This window comes from Drosophila navojoa, chromosome 2 (assembly GCF_054131105.1).
Source record: "Drosophila navojoa isolate 15081-1374.11 chromosome 2, UAZ_NAV_1.0, whole genome shotgun sequence".
NCBI classification, from domain to species: domain Eukaryota; kingdom Metazoa; phylum Arthropoda; class Insecta; order Diptera; family Drosophilidae; genus Drosophila; species Drosophila navojoa.
Genome location: NC_142890.1, coordinates 3,656,474 through 3,678,452, shown reverse-complemented (window position 1 = coordinate 3,678,452; position 21,979 = coordinate 3,656,474). Strand labels below are relative to the sequence as shown.

General features: G+C 37.7%; 1 protein-coding gene across 2 annotated transcripts; it reads left to right on the top strand.

The window, feature by feature from the left end:
* Window positions 1-209: 209 nt before the first annotated feature.
* On the top strand, window positions 210-21,783 carry LOC108654304 (lateral signaling target protein 2 homolog). Of its 2 annotated transcripts, none has more exons than XM_030387055.2 (5): window positions 210-1,225; window positions 17,436-17,576; window positions 17,634-18,374; window positions 18,444-19,717; window positions 19,790-21,783. In XM_030387055.2, the coding sequence occupies exons 1-5, from the start codon at window positions 1,190-1,192 to the stop codon at window positions 20,775-20,777; spliced, it is 3,180 nt and encodes a 1,059-aa protein (XP_030242915.2). In that variant the 5' UTR covers window positions 210-1,189; the 3' UTR covers window positions 20,778-21,783. The 2 variants fall into 2 exon arrangements, with proteins under 2 accessions (XP_030242915.2, XP_017960988.2); XM_018105499.3 differs by having other exon boundaries at window positions 18,441-19,717.
* Window positions 21,784-21,979: the final 196 nt, after the last annotated feature.

The following is a 21,979-nucleotide window of genomic DNA, read 5'->3' as shown; positions in this document are numbered from 1 at the left end:
AGCAAACATAAATAAAAAAAATCTCTGAGTAAAAAATCAAAATTTATTATTATGGTTAGTGTTATGACACAACATTTTTCTGGATATATTAAATGTGAACAGCATACCAATTGTAATTAAAATAAGTATCGATTCTGTTATCGAATAATATATCGATGCTACTGTTAACATGCTAACATCGCATTTACATGATTTTAATAACAAAAAGAAATTTAACAGATTGTAGTCGAAAAAAAATCTTTGAACGCAACGTACACGCTTCGCTTGTGTCGACGGTAGGGGCGGATAGGTGTTGCGCGAGTTTAATGGTTTTTTCGCCAATAGAAAATTCAATTTCCCAACTGTGTTCTGTAACCGTTTCAATATATTTTAAGAATTTTAACAAATCGACGCAATTTCCTCATAAAGAAATGCAGTTTAAGTGATATATGAGTGGTGAAAGAGCACGCAATAGTCACGCGTGTGTGTGTGTGTTGAAGGCAAACCGTATACAAATACACGAAGCAGAGTCAAGCGAAGCACAGTGCAAAAGGCATTTAACAAAAAAAAAAAAATAAATAAATAAAAATAAATAATAAATAAAAAATTATATAGGGCTTGAAAAGTCTTAACAAAAAATTGAACAAAAGCATGAGACGAAGCAATTTCAAATTATACATAAAGTGTAAAATTCGATAAAGTGCATTTTAAAAATGCCCAAAAAGTGAAAATTCAACAACGCGAATGCAACAGTAGCGCACAAATACACACATACACACAATACGTACAGAGCAGAGAGACGCATGCATATGAACTTGTATTAAACACAGTGTGGCCAAGCAGCAAGTAGAACCCGAGTACACATTGAGAGACCTACGCACGTACGCACACACTGCTACACAGCTACACAGCAGACGACAGACCTATACTTTCTGTGCTCTCTTGCATTTTTGCTTTTGTTTGGGTTTTTGTCATACGCGCCAATTCGTTTATGTTATTGTTGTGTGCATTGAGTCGCGCGCGTTGGGCAAGGACGACAACGACGCCATCTATTGGAGCAAAGCGGCGCCAGCTAGTCATTTGACAGCCTTCTCCGTACACTGATTAATTGCCAGCAGTGTGGGGCAGACAGGCGCAAGAGCGAAACGGTGGCTGGACGAACGTTCTAACAGCTGTTAAGCTGACGGTAACGGAACGAAACGGCTAGACCATGGATACATTTCGCAAGTGGCTAAACAAACCAAAGGTGCGTATGCAAACAGAGAGAATAAAAAAATGAAATAAAAAACAATAATAACTCTGATAACCTAATTTGCATTACCCGCACTCACACACAAATACATAGACATGCTGAGACATAGTTCTACATTCATGTTGATAGTGAGCCTTATCATTTCAAATTTTATAATATGTATATGACAAAAGAAACAAAGTAAAGAAACACAACGAAGTAGACCTGTAATTAATTGAGAGCAATAGCGGGAATGGTGTCAGCGCAGTGCGACGCTGACAGCAGCAGAGAGCTGCGCCTCTGACGTCATCGATGCGCTAGTTGCTTTGGCCCTGGCTGCCTGAGAGACTCGCCCTCTCCTTCACACACCCACAAACACACACGACCAGCTGCGTTTTAACCGTAGTTTTATTTTTTATTTTTTTCATTTTCCTCATTCGTAGTCGGGTATTGTAATTGCCTGGCAGTGGGGCTTGCATGATTAATTCGCTGACGTTGGCATAAGTTGGAAAACAGCCGCAGTCAGCATTTACCAACACTAACGCACAGTCGGTTGCATTAACATGTGAACAAAAACTGCATACATTACCCACACTATACAAATTGGCAACATGTGCGGAACACAACACTTGCTTTATACAACAATACAACCACAATCACAATCAAAAACAAATACAAATACAAAAACAGTGGCGGCCGTCAGTATATGTTCGTGTTGTAAATTACGAGCTACGTATAATTTTTGATTTTCATAAAGCCATATGTATGTATATATAAACATACATATATATTATATATGCATATATATGTGTGTGTCTGTTCATATGTAATTCTCTCAGGCGACTTTGAATATGGCCGCATTGACTGGGAATTTTTGCTGTTGTTTCGCTGGAAAAATAAACTGGAATTTCCAATTGAATACCCTTGTATTTAATATAAACAGTTCAGGCCTAATTAAATAGATAATAAATTAGAATTTTCAATTGAAAACACTTCTATTTCATAAAGAAACCAGATCAGGTCTAATTAGATAACTACCGTTTTCAGATGAAAATTGAATTCCAATTACACTTCGGTTATTTTTAGCAATAAAAGCATCACTCAAAATGAAACAAAATTTCCCAGTACGAATTCATCGAATTCTAAATTTAGGCGTACAACAAATCTCAATCGTCTGACGCGCAACACGGCGATGCCGCTTCTGCTGGCTGGAAGTGTAAAATGTCCCGTTAAGTTTCGTGTTCATTTTGGATTGTCTTAAAAATAACAAATTTCTCTCTCTCTCTCTCCCCCCACGATATACGACTCGGTTTATTTAAGTGTTGGATACCTCCCGTCCGCTCCCTTGGTGCTCTCAGATGCAATCGTACGTCAATCCATCAATCCGCTTGACGTTTTGATTGCCTCGCTGAACAGCCTGTGTTTAAAGTATGTAGGAAAATGTATTAAGTGAAATTAGAAACAATTAAGTTGAGTTTTTGAAAAGAAAATCTAGCGAGGGCTTACTAATCCAGCATCTGAAATGACGCACAATAGATGCAAACAAATTAATATAATAATATAATTTTATAAATATGTATAGTAATTTACTTATATATACAAAATCTCTTTAGTAAATCCCCTCAATAAACTGAAAAAACTATACAAAATACAGTTAGATAAGATATATCTACGATTATCTAACAATATTATACGGTCAATTCATAGGGGAGTATTAACCACAATTTGGGTCTCATTCCAAACTAATATAACCCAAACATGCATGCATTTGATTTTAGCGCGGCGAAGCATGGCTGGAATCTCTGCGGTTGCTTCCCATTTCCCATTTATCATTTACTCTAGTTTTAACCAATTTTTATAGTGCAATTTTCATGTGCATTTAATTGAAAATTTCTACGCTTGCTGCACTACAATGCAATCAATTAATTACACTTATATACATATATAAATATATTTATTTATATATCTATGTATATCTGCACATAAGCCACTGGAAATGCAAACAGCACTGTCTCGTGGAATTAATTTTTTGTTTCACCCTTTCGCGCGCGCTGTTCTCCTCTTTGTTTTGCACTTAAATGCATACATAGATACATATGCATATATAGATGTGTGTATTTTATACAAATAAAATGAAGCAGTTTTTCAAGTTGCTTCACTTTCCGGTTGCCTCGTTAGTGTTGTTGTTATTGCAATTTCTTTTCAGCCTTTTTTTTTTGCAGTGTTCATTAACACACTTCTTTGTTGTTTGCCTACTCTTGCCTGGTGAAGCTCGTAAATAACGTTACGTTTAAGCAGCAGTAAAACAGCATTGAAGAAGAGTAGACCCAAAGACTGCTAGTGTGTGAATGAAATAGAAAATGCAGCATAGTTATTTGCAGTCTATGTGCGCCTCCCACTTCCACTCATTCTCTTTCATTGACTGCACATGTGTAATCCGTCAGTGGCTGCTTCCTGGTGCCGTTATTGTCTGCTTGCGTGTGTGTGTGTATGTGGCTTTGCGACAACTTTCTTTTGTTTTACTTTTGTCTCGCGATTCTGAGTGCAGATGCTTGCTAATAAATTAAAGCAAGTGTGTCCGAAGTATGTTTTCCTATATACTCAAGCGTATATACTACATATGTGCGTATTTACCTATGGATGTATGTATATGTACGAATGATCAAATAAATACACAGGCATCGTTTTGTTTATTTGGCCGTTTAATTCGCAGTCAAAGTAGCCCGATTTCTTAAGAAATTACATTTTTTGCCAGTTGCTAAGATATTTTTTAGGTAAAAAAAGGAAGGCAGCTGCAGCTATTTTTATAAATTTACAAAAAGCAAATAAAAACTAAAATGAAGCAGAAAATGCTGAAAAGCGCAGCGAATCTCCACAAAGCTTGAGACAATGGCAACCCACAAAGGTTGCCAGAGGGGAAATATTTTGAATAAGCAGTCAATGTGCATTATGTAACAGTCAAGAGGCCGGTTCAATGTGCACTGTACTAAAAATAAGACTTTTTCATCTGTTTACAATTCTATAGCTGTTTTGATATTGCTTTTATGCTATATATGTACATACATATGTATATATGCAAAGTATTTAAGGTGTGTTTACACGTGGCTTATTTATTTACCCATATAAATTTGTATTTAACTCAATTTCCGTATGTATATCTATAGTATCTGAGTAGATATGTATACAGACCTATCTATCTGCTATCCCAAAGTCTTTGCACGCCTGCTACCTGTTGTTCATATAATTATGAAACACGGAATGCGAACCAAGCGCAATTTGCAATTTTATTCAGCTCCCTCATTATCCATACTATACGTTTTTATATTGCCTTATGGCTTGTCTATTTTATTTGTTCATTTTTTGTTTCTTTTCCTTTTTATGACATTTGAATTGTTCTTGGGAGTTTTGCGTGTCGCCGACAATTGTGCGTCATTAACTCGATTGAAGTTGGCATTGAATTGTTTTAAGGCAAAAAATAATGATACAAAACTAGTTTTTAAAAGTGAAATCTGGCTGCTGTTGCTTCTTGTAGGGTATTACAATTGGACAGCGCAAAACTATATAGATTAATATTACTTACAAAATATGGCTATTAGCATATAGGCATACAAAATATATACACCCATAGATTTTAATTTTTCTACAATTATTTGGGTTTCTCTGCGGCCGGAGTATGTCGCAAGGGTAAAGCACTTAAGTGCGCCCATCAGCCCAAAGCGTCCATTAACACAGTAAACTCTGCCTGCCACGAATTACGACTTTATGCCGCAAAGAAAAAAAAACATGAACAGGCAAAATGGCAAACAATTACAATAAAGCAACTACAAAGGAAAATGAAATTAAAAAATAAAAAAATAATAATGAAAAAAAAAAACATTTAACAGTCATTTTTGACATAAATCTCTGTGGCCCCAAAGAAAGCCCACAATGCAAGAGATGGCATTAAATGAGAGAGGGAGATAGCAATAGATTGATCGCTGTTACTTCGAGGTCGACAAAAAGGCCGCGACTGCCTGTTGAAAATTCATTTCGTAACGCTTTCTTAACCCAATAAAGAAAAAAATCAGCAGCAGCTACAGAAAATGGAAAAAAATACAAATAAAATGGAAAGAAAACGTAACGAATATAATTCGAGAAAATTGTATAAAGTTAATTTTCATGTTGAGGAAGTATGTAAATAAAATAGAATGCATTGAAACGAAATACCCAAGAGCCGTAGCAACCGCGTACAGTTGCTAATTGTATAGTTAATATTGGTAATGACAGTGCGACGACTACATTAATTTCTGTCTCCATCTCTTTCTGTGTACACTGAAAGAAACAGAGTACTAGGTACACAAATGCTCGCTCGCAAAAATTAAATAATAAATAAATTAAATAAATATTAAATATTATTAAATAAATAAATAAAAATAAATAAATAATAGTCTAAATATATTTCCCAAATTAAAAATAAATAAATAATAATCTTAATACATTTCCTATATAAATATCTAAATATATTTCCATATGCATAACCCTTGGTCATTTAGCTGTAGGCACTATATAGAGACGTACTTAGATATTTGTTGCAGTGTATGTACTTATATATTAAGCAACTACGAATAGTCTTTATGAATGAGTGCGATGCTCATACGCACCGTTAAGCCCCAACGATAGCGACTGCAACAGTTATCGTGTGTAGATGTATGTGTGAGTAAACTGAGCTGGGTGTGTGTGTGTGTGTTTGTGTGTGTTTGTCATCAAGTGAATGGCGGACGCGGTTTGTTGCGCGTGCCCACCAGCAGCAGCAACAACAACAACAACAACAACAACTAACCTGTTCTCCATTGGCTCAACATATTTGGGCCATATTGACATGTGCCACTGTTGACGCCGTCTGTTAACAACTTTTGCTCTGCACTCGTTTTAGCTGGCCCCATTTGTGGCTACCGCTCTGGCTGTACCTTCTAGCAGAGGCCACAAAAAGCTCACTCAAACATTACGACACACGGACAGATGCACGCATTTGATTGAGGCAAATTCATGTGTTTTTCAGTGAAAACACTTGCGAGATCGTTTAAATCAATTCTCTGCGTTTGTGCTAATCCCCGCAAATGATTTGCACGTGCTTTTATCTGTGAAACGTACTTTGCTTAACCACTTTATTTGTTCAATGAAATCTTAAATCAAAGAGAGAAAGAGAAAGGCAAAAACTTGGCATAGAGCACTAAGAATGTTTTGCATTAAATAATAGATATAATGTATAACTGGGAAGTAAATAAATCTTGATTTAAGTAGAACTGAGTTTTAACTATAAGTAAATATATAAGTAATATCTGTAATATACATATCTTAGTAAATCAAAACTTAATCGACTTTAATGACATAAATCTATTTAAGTGAAACTTTTCAGTATCGTAAAGAGCTGCTCAAATATCAGATATCCTATCTATATAAACATTTCGTTTAAGATTAAACAAAAACTGGGTCGCATATCAATCAAATGTGTCCGTAAGGGTATTTAATGTTCGTCGAATGCTAATCAAATTCAACTCTGAGCTCAGGGCTTTTGTTCGGAAACCAAGTAAAATATATATGTATGTATATATATATTACGTGTTTGCGACTTTTCCACTGGGAACTATGAAAATGAATACACAATTTGTTAATAATGTATGCCGACTCATACACAAGCGATAAACTGTATGTGTGTGTGAGTGAGTGTAGTTAATGCGCTATTTAGAGTGCCCTTTGTGGCGCATACGGCCCAAGCTGTAATAAACAAGTGATAACCGCAGTGGGCATTGATGAATTGATAAATTGTTGAGCTTATTGAGTGACTGAGCGTTTGAATAGATTTGTAATGCATTGCATACAAGACGTTTACTTACAACAACAACAACAACAGCAGCCACAAATTAACAGAGTGTGAACATTTAATCGTAAATTTACGAGCTACGATTGAAGGGTGAAAATATTAAGCTATGTGCAGAGCCTTGGCCGTTAATTGGCTTGTCCGCAATTTGTAGCCATAATCTACATAAATCTCGTAAATAATGCGATAATGTAAGGTATGAAAGTCTCTGGAAGAGATAGTTAACTTCGCTGTGCTATTGAATAACTTTTCATGACATTTTCACGAGTGCCTCCAAGAAAGAGAGGTGTTCGATCTGACAACGACAACAGTCGCATAAAATAGTAAAAGCTATAAAACAACAAATAAAAATATTGTGCAAAAGTTTTAAGATATGGTTATTTATAGCTAAGATGATTTGGCAACGCGTTTCAATGAGTTTTGTTAAATTGGCTAATCAATAACGAAGCTCGTATATGAAATACATATTTATTTTAACAAGAAAGTAAATAAGTTAAGTACAAGTATTTGTTGATTGCCTCTAAAATTTGAACGGCTTCAACGCTGCACAATTTTGTTTAATATGCGCTATAATAAAAGTCTTGCAGATTTTGCCAAAATAAAATATTTTTAATGAGCTCGTTTATTTTTCATGTTCAGCCGCGATCTGGCAACATCGTTTGTTACTTGGTTAGTTTTAGAAGCAATTAGTGATCTGGCAACGCTCGCTAACTTGAGTTCATCAGACTATTCCTGTCGTAGATTACAAAGTGTTCGATTTCTACCACAAAGCACAAAAACCTATCAAACTTTGAAGTTAACGTGCTCATAGGCAACGCGCTTAGCTTCTTATCAGCTTATCAGCGCGCTCTCTCTCTCTCTCTTATCAGAGGGCATTTCACTCAGACAGCTTTGTGTGGCTGGGACTGAGCACGTTACAATCGAATCGACTACACTTGCCATATGGCATATGGCTAAGAAAGCAAATTCATCTTCTCTCTCTGTCTCTCTCTCTTTCACTCTGACTGTTGCAGCCTCTGCAGGTGGCATGGCGCAGCGTTGTCTGCGCCAATATGTCAATTATTACGTTTACGGTTTACGTGCTGACAGCAGACATTTTCCAACCAAAAAAATAACAGATATATATATAAGTATATCTGTATATTTATTGTATATATTTGTCTGTTTGTATTTATAGCCAAGCAGACCGCTGACCATGTGCAATGGGAAAAGTAAAAGCGGTGAAATTTTCACCATTCACATCGAATTGATCTCGTCGCATCGTCGTTTGCCTCTTCGTCGTCGTCGTCGTCGGCGTCGTCTGCATTGCGAGCAGTGCAATGCACTGGCCGTCAGCCAATCTCCTACTTTCGAATAGCCACTGTTGCACCGAAACTCACACACACACACACACATTTATTACCTAATCCCCACAAGCCTAGGCTAGTCGAGAGTCTGCCCTACAGAGAGACCCGCTTATCAACAGCTTTAGGCGTCAACTGTTGTTGCATAAGACCACGCGCAGTGCCCGGCATATCAATGAGATGCGAAAGCCTATGGAGGAGGCGGAGTTTTGTAGCTGGCGGGGGATTTGAGGGTAGCGGCTCCATTTCGAGCTGTGAAACTGGAACTACTGCACACACACTAAAACCCGACTCGCCTGCTAAACTGAACCGAGAATCGCGCTGGTTATTCAATTAGCGCGTCGTCACTTCCGAATGCGGACGGACAACGCATATCGAATGATTCAACGTTGCGTCGCCTGCACTCTAACCTCATCACACGTGAGGCTTAACAAAAAGATATTGTTAAAAAACTAACAACTGAAAAAAAAAATGAAAAAATGGAAAAAAGTGAAAGCGTTTGCGGTTTATCTTCAATGAAAGACAGACAGTAGTGGCGCCTACTGGAGACCATAATGCGTTGCTTTATAGGCAAAGTAGATCCGTGGGCAGCCCCTGAGTTAGTTAATGTTTGGTTTAACCCAGTTTTTATGATTCCGACTTGCAAATCTCTAGAGCGAAAATTTCCTTTTTTCACGTCTTTTATGGGTTCTTAAATGTGGATTGCTCTATGGTTAGAGTACAGTAAAAAAAGATTAAGATTAGATCCTCTAGTGTGTAATATCCGACTAGTAGATGCCCTTAACCTTATTCAATTGATAGATTTTGATTATGTTGTTTTCAAGCTGAGCTTCAAAATTTACATAAAATTCGATAATTAGAAAATATAAACTCGTACGGCGTATGTTTACCATACTATATAGTACATACTATATAGTACAAAAATATGAGCACATAGATGATGCTTAGATAGATGAGCACATGCCAAGATCGACTCAGCTTATTCTTTTGATCAAAAATATATATACGCACAGTAAAGCTAAGCTATATATCAGATAGATAATAGACATATTCCTATGTATCTGAAATTGTATTCACCCTCATCTGGCTGTTATTCACAAAAATAACAATAATAATACAAATAAATTTATTACAAGTAAGATTATTTTTTATACTAGATATTCGAATAGAATGATTATAAGAATATATATTATATAATACTGCTTATACTATATATATAGTATTACGTCTACTTCTTGGTATGTGAATATGATAAAGCATTGTGGATTACAATTCGTTGCTTTCTTATAAAGAATATTCCAGTAGACTGTATTATTTAATAATTATATAAAGTATAAAATGCAGCGATAAGAAATAGCTGTGGGATATGTGTTTAGTATATCACTATATATATTATATATCGAATATAAAATATATTTTAAATTTAGCATTTCAGGTAGATAATATGAACTATTAGCAATGTTATAAAGATGTTTGATATAGTGTACTCTACAAGATTGATATATAATTAAATTTAGATTGAGGCAACCCTACTTTAAAGTACATTATTTAGTCTGGTAAATCTCCATGAAACACAGCAGACGCTCATTAATTTGTTGTTATTTTTCATTGACCAAATGGAAATGGGATTAAACAAATGACATAAGAATGATGGAGGTGTTGCATCAACTCGCGATTCATGAATATGTAATCGGGTCAGCCGAGTTGTAATCGACCCAAACGGGGCGTCTCGCGTCTCGCGACTCGTCTATTATTATCCAATTTATTGGAATGGCTTTTATAGTCGTTCGTGTTTGTTGGGCCAGTTGTCGCCTCTTCCGCATTAGTTTTTGTTTATTTTGCTCTCTCTCTCTCTCTTCTCTCTCCTCGCTCTCTCTGTCTCTCTTGGCGTATGTAAATGTGGCGTTTTATTTGTTAACAAACTGAATAAATTTTGGACAAAATGAAATGTGTTATTTTTGTTTTTTGCCGGCGTTGCCACCTCGTTGTAAATGCTCATCATATAGAAGCTGGATTAACTTCCGTTTTATTACGCACCGGAATCAGCAAATTCCTGTGCTGCGAATGCCAACAGGAACTTGAATATTTGCATTTATATTTTGGCAAGTTGAATGCACTCATCAGCCAGAGGCAATGCATTACAAATTGCCCGGAAATGAAATGCTTAAGTCCATTCGTTTTGTTTATGCCCTTTTATAAAGAGTATGCTGATTTTGTGACGCTGGCTGTGAGCGTCTCTGGATTCCCTTGATTATATAGATTTGTATGCGAGTGCCTTTGATGCCCCTGATTATATACTCATACAATCATCTAGTGTCATTGATTGTCTTGATTATATATTATTATATTTGTTCGTCTTTCTGTTTGTGGCTATTCAGTGCAATAATTATATTATATCACACCTCATTTCTCTCAGTCGAATCTTGATTTTAATTTGTTTATTAATTCCTCTTTCTGTCTTTGTTTTTGCAATCAGAATCGAAATGTATTTCCCTTTTGTTCGTCAGTTGTGTCGTCGTATGGAGCAGGAGCTAACTCATTGTGAATGAGTAACTGTTGTGCACTGATGTGTAAATCTGTATATATACTCTATGTATATATTGAGAGATTATCATTTTATTTATATAATTCAGTTGACCATGACTCACATTTTGGCGCCTCATTAAATTGCGCTCATTTCCCTTGCTTGGGGCCCCATGAATCCCCAATTATCGGCCCCATTGCCAAAGGCGACGATTTCACAATCACTCCGAAGTTCAATAAAAATTCGTGCAGTGCCTGTTTATCGAAAGTGAAAATAAATATGCAATTACATAGAGATACGTTCATATAATCGTTACAAATATATATATATATATTTTATATGCATATATTATATATTTAATTCCATTTGAGTTGGGCTTGCGTGACATCTAATGCCAGTTAAGCTAATTGCAAAGCAAACTTAATGCCTCCAAAGCTCTCAGTGAGCACAAACGTAATCAGAAACAATTAGCCGTGCTATAGCGCATATATAGGCCATATTTGTATAATATAGGTAAGTGTTGTGGCCAACTCTATTAACGCTTCTGGGAAAAATGGGCTTGAATATCCCATATGCATTTCATTTCGATAAAAGTCCATATGTGATAAAAGGAAAAAATAGATATTAATTAAATTTTTTTTTTTTTTCACTATCGTAATTATTACTAAATTTATTTTATTTAAATATTTATATTATATTATTATATTATTAATATATTATTATTTAAATATTTTGATTTCATATTTAAATTTCAACTAAAGCTGAATGATTTCTAAGTGATGTTAAGGAACCTAATCAGAAAAGCAAACCATATCATGTATGTTGGTTTTAAAGTCAATCTAAGCTGAGTTAAATTTTTTTAAAGTAAGTCATATTAAAAAGAAAAGAATTGTGTTTTTTTTTTTTTTGAGATATAAAAGAAATTATTCCATTTCTTCTCCTTCACAAAAGTCTAATCTAAATGTTGTTTACTTGATTTAATTGTATTTGTGCTCTATTATTATATGAGAAAAATAGTGTAATTTGCCTTTCAATCAAACAATTAGGTGTGCATCAAATACAATAACAAGATTTTGTAAATGTTTATTTAATTTTGATAGTTAAAGTTTTCCATTGAAATAAAGAACTTTCTATATAAAAAAAAAAAATATAAAATAAATAAAAAAAATATGAAGCATTTCTATTGTAATTTTAAAGATACTATATAAATAATATATAAATAAATTTATATATACTAAAATATAAAACAGATTAATAATATATTTTGCTAGCTCTATTGATGCCATTTGTTAATAGTGAGAATTTCCTCTTTCAATTTTACTTCAACTACAATCACATATATGTAATATTTTTACTTGCGACGCCATATTGTTTGCTGTTTATTGTTTAGTTTTTTAATTTAATGGCAAACAAGCATTAGAGCTAGACAAATGCTAAATTATCTCTGATTGGCGTTTGTCAAGTGCTCTGTGACGATTTCTATTGAGGTGTTTACCAAGTTCTTTGTTCTTGTCGACTGTAAAGGGAAGCGAATACAATCATATGCGACTAGAGCTATCTATATGTGCACTATACAGTGTAGTGTAGCTGATAAGTGTCGGCAATTATGGTGAACTTGGGGCCATCTAGAACAGCTGTTAGTTGCTTGATAATGTTCTCACCGTTTTGCCGCTCTATTAAATTTGACACTATTCTAGTTACAAATTGTACAGCAATTAGAGTCAATTGATAAATCAATCAATGGAAGAAAGCATATGAAAATGTCAAAGCTACCTCTGCCTCTGCCTCTGCCCGCTGCCTTTGCTCAAATTGCAAATTGCCAATTAACCGTGGCAGGTGCCGCATCCAGGGATGGAGGAGCACAAAATGTATTTAATTTCTGTTATAAAATCGTTTAGATATAAGCGAAATACATATGTGTATATAATCGTGCTCATCAGAAGGTCATGCCTTGGGGGTTAACATTGGGTCTCCACCTCATTCACAATAGCATTCTTCTTCTTCTTATTATTATTATTATTGTTGCTGCTTCTCTGTTCTGTGCTCTGTGCTTTCAATTGCTAGCATTCTCTTATTTCCCAATTGATGAACCGATTCTGATTGAGTGCCAGAAAAGAAGCGACCTCATGGCGCGTATTCAATGTCAAGTGCGTCCATAGATAGCAAATTGTGGTTGTTAAGGAAATCGAAATCCGAATCCGCATCGGAATCGTCATCGTCATAGGCATTGTCATCGCCGTCGTCACGGGCGCCACACTGCACACAAGTGCAATTAGGTTTGCATTTGGTTTGCCCAGTCAAGGTTAAAGAAAATACAAAATGACTATTTTCTTTCATTTTCCAGCCTGTCCGCCTGGCTGCTCGTCCTTGCACCGGCCCAAGGATCTGTCCTCAGTTGCCTGTTGCTGCGGCGAGGTCGTTCCTTGTGACGTCAGCACAGCTGTCCTTAACAACTGCTGTTGCTGTTGCCGTTGTCCAAAATACAATTATCGTCTGACGTTTTTAGGATTGCAATATAGGGACACATGCCCTTCACAAATGTTCTAGATTTTGTATTAAATGTGTAATTTACCAAAATAGGCAGACAGTTGTGCTTATGAACATAGCAGTAAAACTTATGGAAAATATATTATAATGGTTGTGCTATAAACCTAGTCCATAAATAGTAATTCTAACTCCTTTAGGAAGCAACACTTCTCTTTCAATTTCTTAATATAACTACTCATGAATTCGAAACGTTTGTTTCGTGCCTAGAGGGAATGTCTTTTACTCGTATCGCATTGCAATTTCACACCCGCAGCCCGCATGCCCATACGAATACTTGCCACAATCAGAGCTTCTTATAAGTGTGCTATAAATGTTGCAGCAATTGTGTGTGTGTGTGAGCTCATGTGTGTATGTGTGCGCGACCGTTATCAGCAACATTCGATACATTTACACACAGCTGAATTATTTCTTTGCTTTTTGCTGTTACTGAAATACGAAATACAATCAAACAAATTGAAGTAATGAGAAAAAAAAATAATATAAAATAAATAAAAAATTGAAAATATTAACAAACAAAAATTTTTAAAATAAATAATTTAATAAAAAAAAATAAAATAAAAATATAAAATATATTAATTTAAATTTAAAAATATATTAATTTAATTTAAAAAAATAAAATAAAAAAATAAAAGATTGAAAATATTACCAAACAAAATTTTTTTAAATAAATAATTTAATAAAAAAATAAATAAATAAAAATATAAAATATATTAATTTAAATTTAAAAATATATTAATTTAATATAAAAATAAAAAAATAGAAATAAAAAATAAAAAATTGAAAATATTACCAAACAAAAATTTTTAAAATTAATAATTTAATAAAAAAAAAACTAAAATAAAAATATAAAATATATTAATTTAAATTTAAAAATATTTTAATATAATAAAAAAATAATTAAATAAAAAAATAATTTAATAAAAAAAAAATACTAAAATAAATAAATTAAAAAATATATTTACTAATAGAGCATATGTATGGCGAAGTCTCAGCCCCTTCTTTTTGGGCCCTATATCATGGGCTTTATTTAACTTTCAATTATTTCGCACATTCCTTGATGTTTGTTTATTTGAGAAATCCAAGCCTTCGTTATCTTGTTTACTGGAACCGGCAGCATTAGCAATGCTTATGGGGGCATACCCTTAATCGGCTCTCTTAGTTATATCGAGTAGTGCTGCCAGAAATTATAAAGTAAACGATGAGTCTAAAATTTTATTCTTATTTAATATTTAACTCAACAAGTTTGCTTTTTCTTATGCGCACGCATCAATAATGGATTTATTAAACTTTGTAATATCAGCGCTTATTACATATGTATTTATTATTAATTGTCTTCACTCGTGTCTCCTTGATGGCGCCCTAATCAGCTTACAGCCTTAGCCTTTCTGGCTAAGAGAACACGCTTGGCATACTTAATTAAACATTTACGTTTCGCTCTTTGTTGGGCTGCCTTTGAATTACATTTTGCGCATTCGTGCACTGAAGTGAATGTAAACGTTAAGTGCAATTAATTAATTAATTTTAGACGAGCTGCGAGGCAGTGACGGGGGCAGACATCAAGGTCGGTCATTGGCAGCAAATGAAAGTCTTGGCTTTTCGATGTACGCACTTTATCAATCATATTTGATTGATATGCGTTGTTCGTGTAGTGCCATGTCTCTAAGCATCAAGTAAATGGCCATAATAAATCTGGCGCTAAGCAACAAATGGCCGATCAACTGCAAAGTCGCTTATTCGCTTTGGCCAATAGCAGAGAGTAGATGGTGTGAGAGAGGGAGAGCGTAGAGCACGAGAACTCAATTGTGTGAGTGTGTGCAAGTGTGTGTGTCTCTGAGTGTGTGTGTGTGTGTGTGGCGACAGTCATTGAACTATTTACTCACGGCCTTGCATACATAAATACTAGACATAATGCTCATACCTAAAACATGGCCCCAAAAAGAACCGAACGCTAAGAGACCTACACACGCACACACACATACACACAGCCAACACACACACATAGAGTGTTTCGCTTATTGCACGTTTAATTGTTGTGTAAACAAATGGAATTGCCACATGTTGTAGCAACAACAGCAACAACAACAATAACAACAACAACGACAACGACGCTGACGTCGGCATTGAGTTTTGCTTCGCTTTCAACTCAACGTTATTATTATTATTATTTTTTTTTTTATTCAAGTTTTTCGTTAACTTCAGCTTATACGTTTTCCATACCTATGCCACACATTCATCGATTCGCGCGTGATTCATTTGCCTATATACAGACACACATACATACATACATATGTACATGTATGAACAATTTTTTATGATTTTGTTTGTTTTGGTCATTCGCTAGCGTTCACTGGAAAACTAACTGGAAACCTTATAATTAAGCTACATATCTGTTGTTGTTGTTGTTGTTGCTGTGGCCCTCTTGCTTTTCCCTTAAAGCGTTTTATTATTTTTTTGCTGGCTTTTATTTTGTACGCAAAACTTTTGCAATTGCTTTGGCCGCGCCCCGCTCGCTTGCTTGCCGCCCTCCTGCCCACTTGAGCTGGCTTGTCGAACTGCGCAGTTTGTGCGGAGTCAACGCTTTTTCGACGTGTTTGCCTTTATAATAAACACATTTCGTATATTGCTGTTTCCTTCCAACGCATTTAGCATTTAAGCTGTGCTGCTCTCGGGCGCGTTTTTATTTCATATTTAAACAGATCACAAATGCATAAATAAAGCAGAAAATATACATATGTACATATACAGAGATGTATGTTTGCAAGGGGAAGAAAAGGTGCAAAAGCAAAAGTTAAACAAGTTCAGCTGCCGTTAACTTGATAGCTAACAGAGCGAGCGAGATAGAGTTATGGAGCGAGCGACAGAGGCAAAGCGAAAGAGAGCTAAAGAGAACGAGCAAGTTTCAAGCGTTTTAGTTGTCCAGCTTCAAAATAGCTGAATATTTAATTTATTTAATTAGCGTATTTTATTAATTGAAAATAATACAACACAAAAAATATCGAATTTGCCCACAAAATTTGATTTATTTATTTGTAGTTTTTACTTTGAACATGGATGGCGCAGTTCAGCTGTTTACTATGATTTATACACAAAGAGCTTAAGAAAGAGAGAGAGAGAGAGAGAGAAATCTGGAAACATCTAGAGATAATGCTAATAGGTGTCGCTTTTGTTTTCTGAATCAACATCTTGAGCAACAGTGAGCACTCGCTATGAATACATCAGTTGTAATTCTGCTTCATTAACGTAATGCATTATAATCAGTATATATTGCGTAATCTAAGAGTTTAATAGAGTTATTCTGAGAAAGCAGCCGTTTAAGCGTAACGAAATGAATCATAATATAAACTTTAAATTGCTCTAAACACTATTAATTTCAATACAACATAATGTATTTCATCATTAGCAATTTCAATACTTATACACAATACAATAATTATATATGATTTAATATTATTGTAGAGTTGTAAGTTGTAAGTTAGATCCCTCAGATCTCGAGAATTACAAGACTTAAAGAATTACGATTTCGCAATTTTAGTTTCTTTAATCCCATATTATCGCAATAATATAATGCAACTTTATAATATATGGGGCTGTTTTTCTTTTGCCACAGCTCAAGGCAATCTCTAAGTCTTTACAATTGTGTATCAAGTGTATCTACATCCGCCGATATTGTTAATCATATCGAACGTGCACTGTGTGCATTTCGCGTGCAAGATAGTGGGGCAGTCAGTAATATCGCCACTTACCGAGTTACTCACCTTAGCTGCGTTTGCTCCATTACGTGATGAAGTGCTTGTGAAATTTTATGGATTGGCAACGCAGCTGTTCAATGGCATGAATCTGTGTGTGTGTGAGTGAGTGTATGTCTCGCTTAGTCATATAGTGCATCCTGTACCATTTATAAACAGACTGAAACACCCCCATAACGAATGTTTGTTTCCATCTATCTATTTGCAGGCTGATGACAAATCCTTGCTGGCACGCTTCTACCATGCCGATCGTTCGTTGACCGCCGTGGCTAGTGAGCTGGACAGCTTCGATGGACGCGCTGAGCCGGATCGTTGTACGCGTCTGGTTAGCAGACTGCGACAGAATCAGGTAAGTGTGCCTTTTGATTTTCCATTTATCCATAACTAACGGGATTGCATATTTTAGGACAAAGTGCTGGCCATAACAAATTTGATCATGGAGGAGCTGCTGGGCGACGAGCGTGTTCCGCGCGCCTTTCGTGCTAAATTCCCGGAGGAAGTGCTGCAGGATAATCTGGCCGGGCAGCTGTGGTTCGGTGCCGAGTGCCTGGCCGCCGGCTCGTCTATATTGAATCGCGAATCCGAGAGCAAAGAGATGCGTCCCCTGGCGCAAGCCGTTACCAAGAGTCTGGGCAATGTGCGCGTGCTGCTGCGTGATCAATGCCTGCGCAACAATGTGCCCAACAGCAAGACTCTGCACCTGGACTTCAACGACTCAACCACCGAGCAGCTGTACGAGAGCCTGAAGATCTTCGATCATCTGTTTGCCGAGTTCGAGCTGAGCTACGTAAGCGCAATGGTGCCCGTTAAATCACGCCAGGAATACGAGATGCAGCAGTGGATCGGTGTGCTCTTCTCGGAGACGTTACAGCGTGCCCTCAAGATCGGACTGCTCGAACAGGAAATGGTGGATGCGTTCGATCCGGGCCTCATGTTCTCCATACCCCGACTGGCAATCGTTGCTGGACTGGTTGTCTTTACCAACGGGCCGCTTAATATGGACATGCCTGGCGATGAGCTCTCCGAGATGTTTCGTCCGTTTCGTACAATACTTATTAAGATCCGGGACCTGTTGCGCAACCTGAGCAAACAGGAGCTGCATCAGCTGGAGAAGTTGCTCTGCACGAATGAGGAGATCAATACGAACGTAAGCATTCATCGTGTTTCTATTCTTATCTGGTATCTAATGCTTTTTTTTTTTTCAATACATTAGCAGGTGCCCCTGGGCTCCAGCAGCATTGAGGCGCCCAGTCCTGAGCACAACAACACCCCCAGCAGCACCAGCAAGAGCAACAATAATAATAATAATAACAGTTCCAGTAGCAGCAGCAGTGGGAGCGGCAGCAACACAGCGAAAACCAGCACAAATAGCACGCACAAGGCCGTGGAACGCCTGGTGGATCATCGCAACAACAACAACAACAACAACAACAACAACAATAGCAGCAACAGTAGCACAGTAGCGGGTGCGGCCCAACCGTCAACTGCGCGCTCTCCGTCCATGTCATCGCTGTCAGCGGGCAGCACACCCACCGCCTCACCAGCGCCTTCGCCCACGCCCTCGCACTCCATAGCATCCACCTCGTCGGCGGCAACAACGTCCACAAATCCGCCAGCGAATTGGAGCGATTATGACGAGGACGATGAGGGCCTGGAGGAGGAGGTGGGCATGCTGGACAGCGATGAGGACGATTTGAATGATGACAGCGACAGCGAGGTGGACGAGTATATTGAGGCGCAACTGAAGGCGATTGTGGCAGCTGCCGACTGTGCCTCTGGCTACCTGATACCCAACACAAATCTGGGCAATCTGTTCCAGGCGCAGCAGCTGCCACTCACGGACAACTTCGTGGCCAGCGAAGACGATGAGTTTGGCAGCAATGCGGCAACGGAACAGCAGCAGCAGCAGCAGCAGCAGCAGTCTGAGGACCAACAGCAGCAGCAGCAGCAGCTGCACGATGAGCCGAGTACGAGTGCTGCCATGTTGGCGGCACGACGCACGCTGCAGCGCCTGCATTTGCACAGCAGCAGCAGCGAGAACGAGCAGGCGCCCAGCAGCAATCAGCAGACGACAATCAAGACGCCAAATGGCAATCAGTCAATGCCCAACAGCAGCAGCAGCGGCAGCAACCACAACAATAGTCGCCATCGGCACAGTCACAGTCACAGCAGTCACCATCATCATCATCATCACCGCCACCATCATCATACCCATACCCATACCCATCCCCATCATCAGCAGCAACAGGATCAGCGACTGCAGACAGGTGATCATCACCATCATCATCATCATCATCATCAGTCGCATCCACATCGCATGAATCGCAGCGCACGCAAACGTTGCAGCCAGGAGCACTGGGAGTCCACAGCTAATGTGGAGCAGCCAGCACCAGAGCAGACCCCGGGCAGCGCCAATACCAGCAATGCCTCATCGTTCTCCGACGAGGTATCGCTGGCCATGCGCACCACGACAGCGCGTCTGAAGTTCAAGTGAGTAGACAGTTGCTATAGCTGTACAAGTCTTCTAAATCCTAAATCTAATTCATATCCATCCTTCTGCAGAAGCACGGAGAATCTGCTGCATCGTCTGTTTGTCTGCATTGCTGGCGTTGCCGATCAGCTGCAGACGAACTTTGCCTCTGATCTGCGCCAGATATTGCGCAGCGTGTTCCTTATAAACATGTCGTCGTCCCAGGACGAGGACATTGATATACCCGAAAAGACAAAGGAATCGGAGCTATTCGAGTTTCGTGCCTCTGAAAATGATGTGATACAGGAAAGCGCCGGCTCTAATCAAAGCATTTACTCAGCCGAGGAGGTCAATCCGGAGCTGGACAATGTGTTCAACAACACCAACACAGCTGTCCGGCACTCGGCGGGCGCGGCGATGCAGCGCAACAATACGATAGATTTGGCCAGTGGCAATAACAACGGCAACTCAAATGCCGCGACACGCAACCATGTGGCACGCAGTCGCAGCTTGGGTGACCAGGAGGCAGCCAGCAGCGGCACGATACAGGATGAGCAGCGACAACAGCAACAGCAGCAGCAACAACAACAACAACAGCAACTTCAGCAGCAGCTGCAAATGCAGCGACAACGTAATAATTCCGTCGGCAGTAATTCACCCTCTAGCTCCAGCTCGGAGCACAATTCGCCCATAAGCACGCGCAGTGGCAGCCGGAGGCGGCTCCACAGCAACTCGTCCATTGGCACCACGTCGACAATAACGGCAGGCACAGCAGCTGCAACAGCAGCAACCATGTCGCCGCCTGCCTGGATACCCGATGGCAAGGCGCCACGCTGCATGTCCTGCCAGACGCCATTCACTGCGTTTCGGCGGCGTCATCATTGCCGCAACTGCGGCGGCGTCTTCTGCGGCGTCTGCTCCAATGCATCCGCCCCGCTGCCCAAATACGGCCTGACCAAAGCTGTGCGCGTCTGCCGTGAATGCTATGTGCGCGAGGTGCGCTCCTCGCGGCAGGCGCCGGCGCAGCCATCGCAGGCGCACGGCCAGGCGAGCAGGCCGCAGGCAGCGAGCGCATCTTAGGAGTGGCCATTGGCGCCACCAACGCCGAGACCAAAAATGTGCCCCACACCAAAATTGGAGCCCGACCAATGGAAGGAAAAGCAAAACTGTGAAACGCAATCGTTGTCAAAATTGTTTTCGTTTTTTATACTTTATATACACGCGCAACAGATATCCAATTCCCAGATATAAGGAATCAAATCAGACACGTATATATATACATACATATATGTATGTATATAGATAAACCGATAAATTTATTATTTTAAACAAATTGACCAATCGAGCGTCGGTATCCAAACTGTACAATAAAGCTTCGATCTATGTATTATACGCAACTATCCATGTAACTATATATGTATGTATGTATACATGTATACTATATACTAATTGTAAACAAATGCTTTCAGTTCATATCATATATATCAATGCAACATATAACACACACACATATATATATATATATATATATATATAAATGTATGTCTATGTCAGTTAATGGCCTGCATTTCAAATAGATCTATTTCGGTTTTGGGACTGCGCAACGGATCGTAGCTTTTTAATTGATATCGTTCTGTCACGTTTAAGATCTAGAATCTAGATTATAAAATGTATATATATTTTTGTAGTATGTGCAGCAAACTGAGCAGAAAAATAGACATAAATTCTAGCGAAAATTTGCAAAAAAAAAAAAAAAACAAAAACAAAAAAAAAAAAAATGAAAACATTATTGTGATTTATTGTTATTTATATGCCCTGATGTTTCAGCTCTATGCAATTTAATCAAATGTAATATGAAAAAACAAAAAATTCCTTGACTTTATATGCAGGGCCTATGAATCCCCATAGTCGGTATATATCGGCTATTGTGTTCTTACATTGTACGAAATCCATTTATGTTAAACAATTCTTTAAGCTAGCAAAAAAAAAAAAAAATTCAGTTGAACCCTTATAAAAACACAGTTTTACACACAATATACATATATGCCTATATACATATATATATTTTTCTGACTTGAAATAAAAACTAATAAATTGAAAAACAAAAAAAAACGATATATTGAATTTAATAAATATATATATATAACATATTTTTGCTTAAATCAATAAAAGAAAACTTAAAACTTATTGGCTCGGAATTCATTTGAGGTCAAGTGGGGCTTAATATATCTATTATCTACTTAATGAAAAAAATTTGTTATATTATTTTTCACAGTGTATAA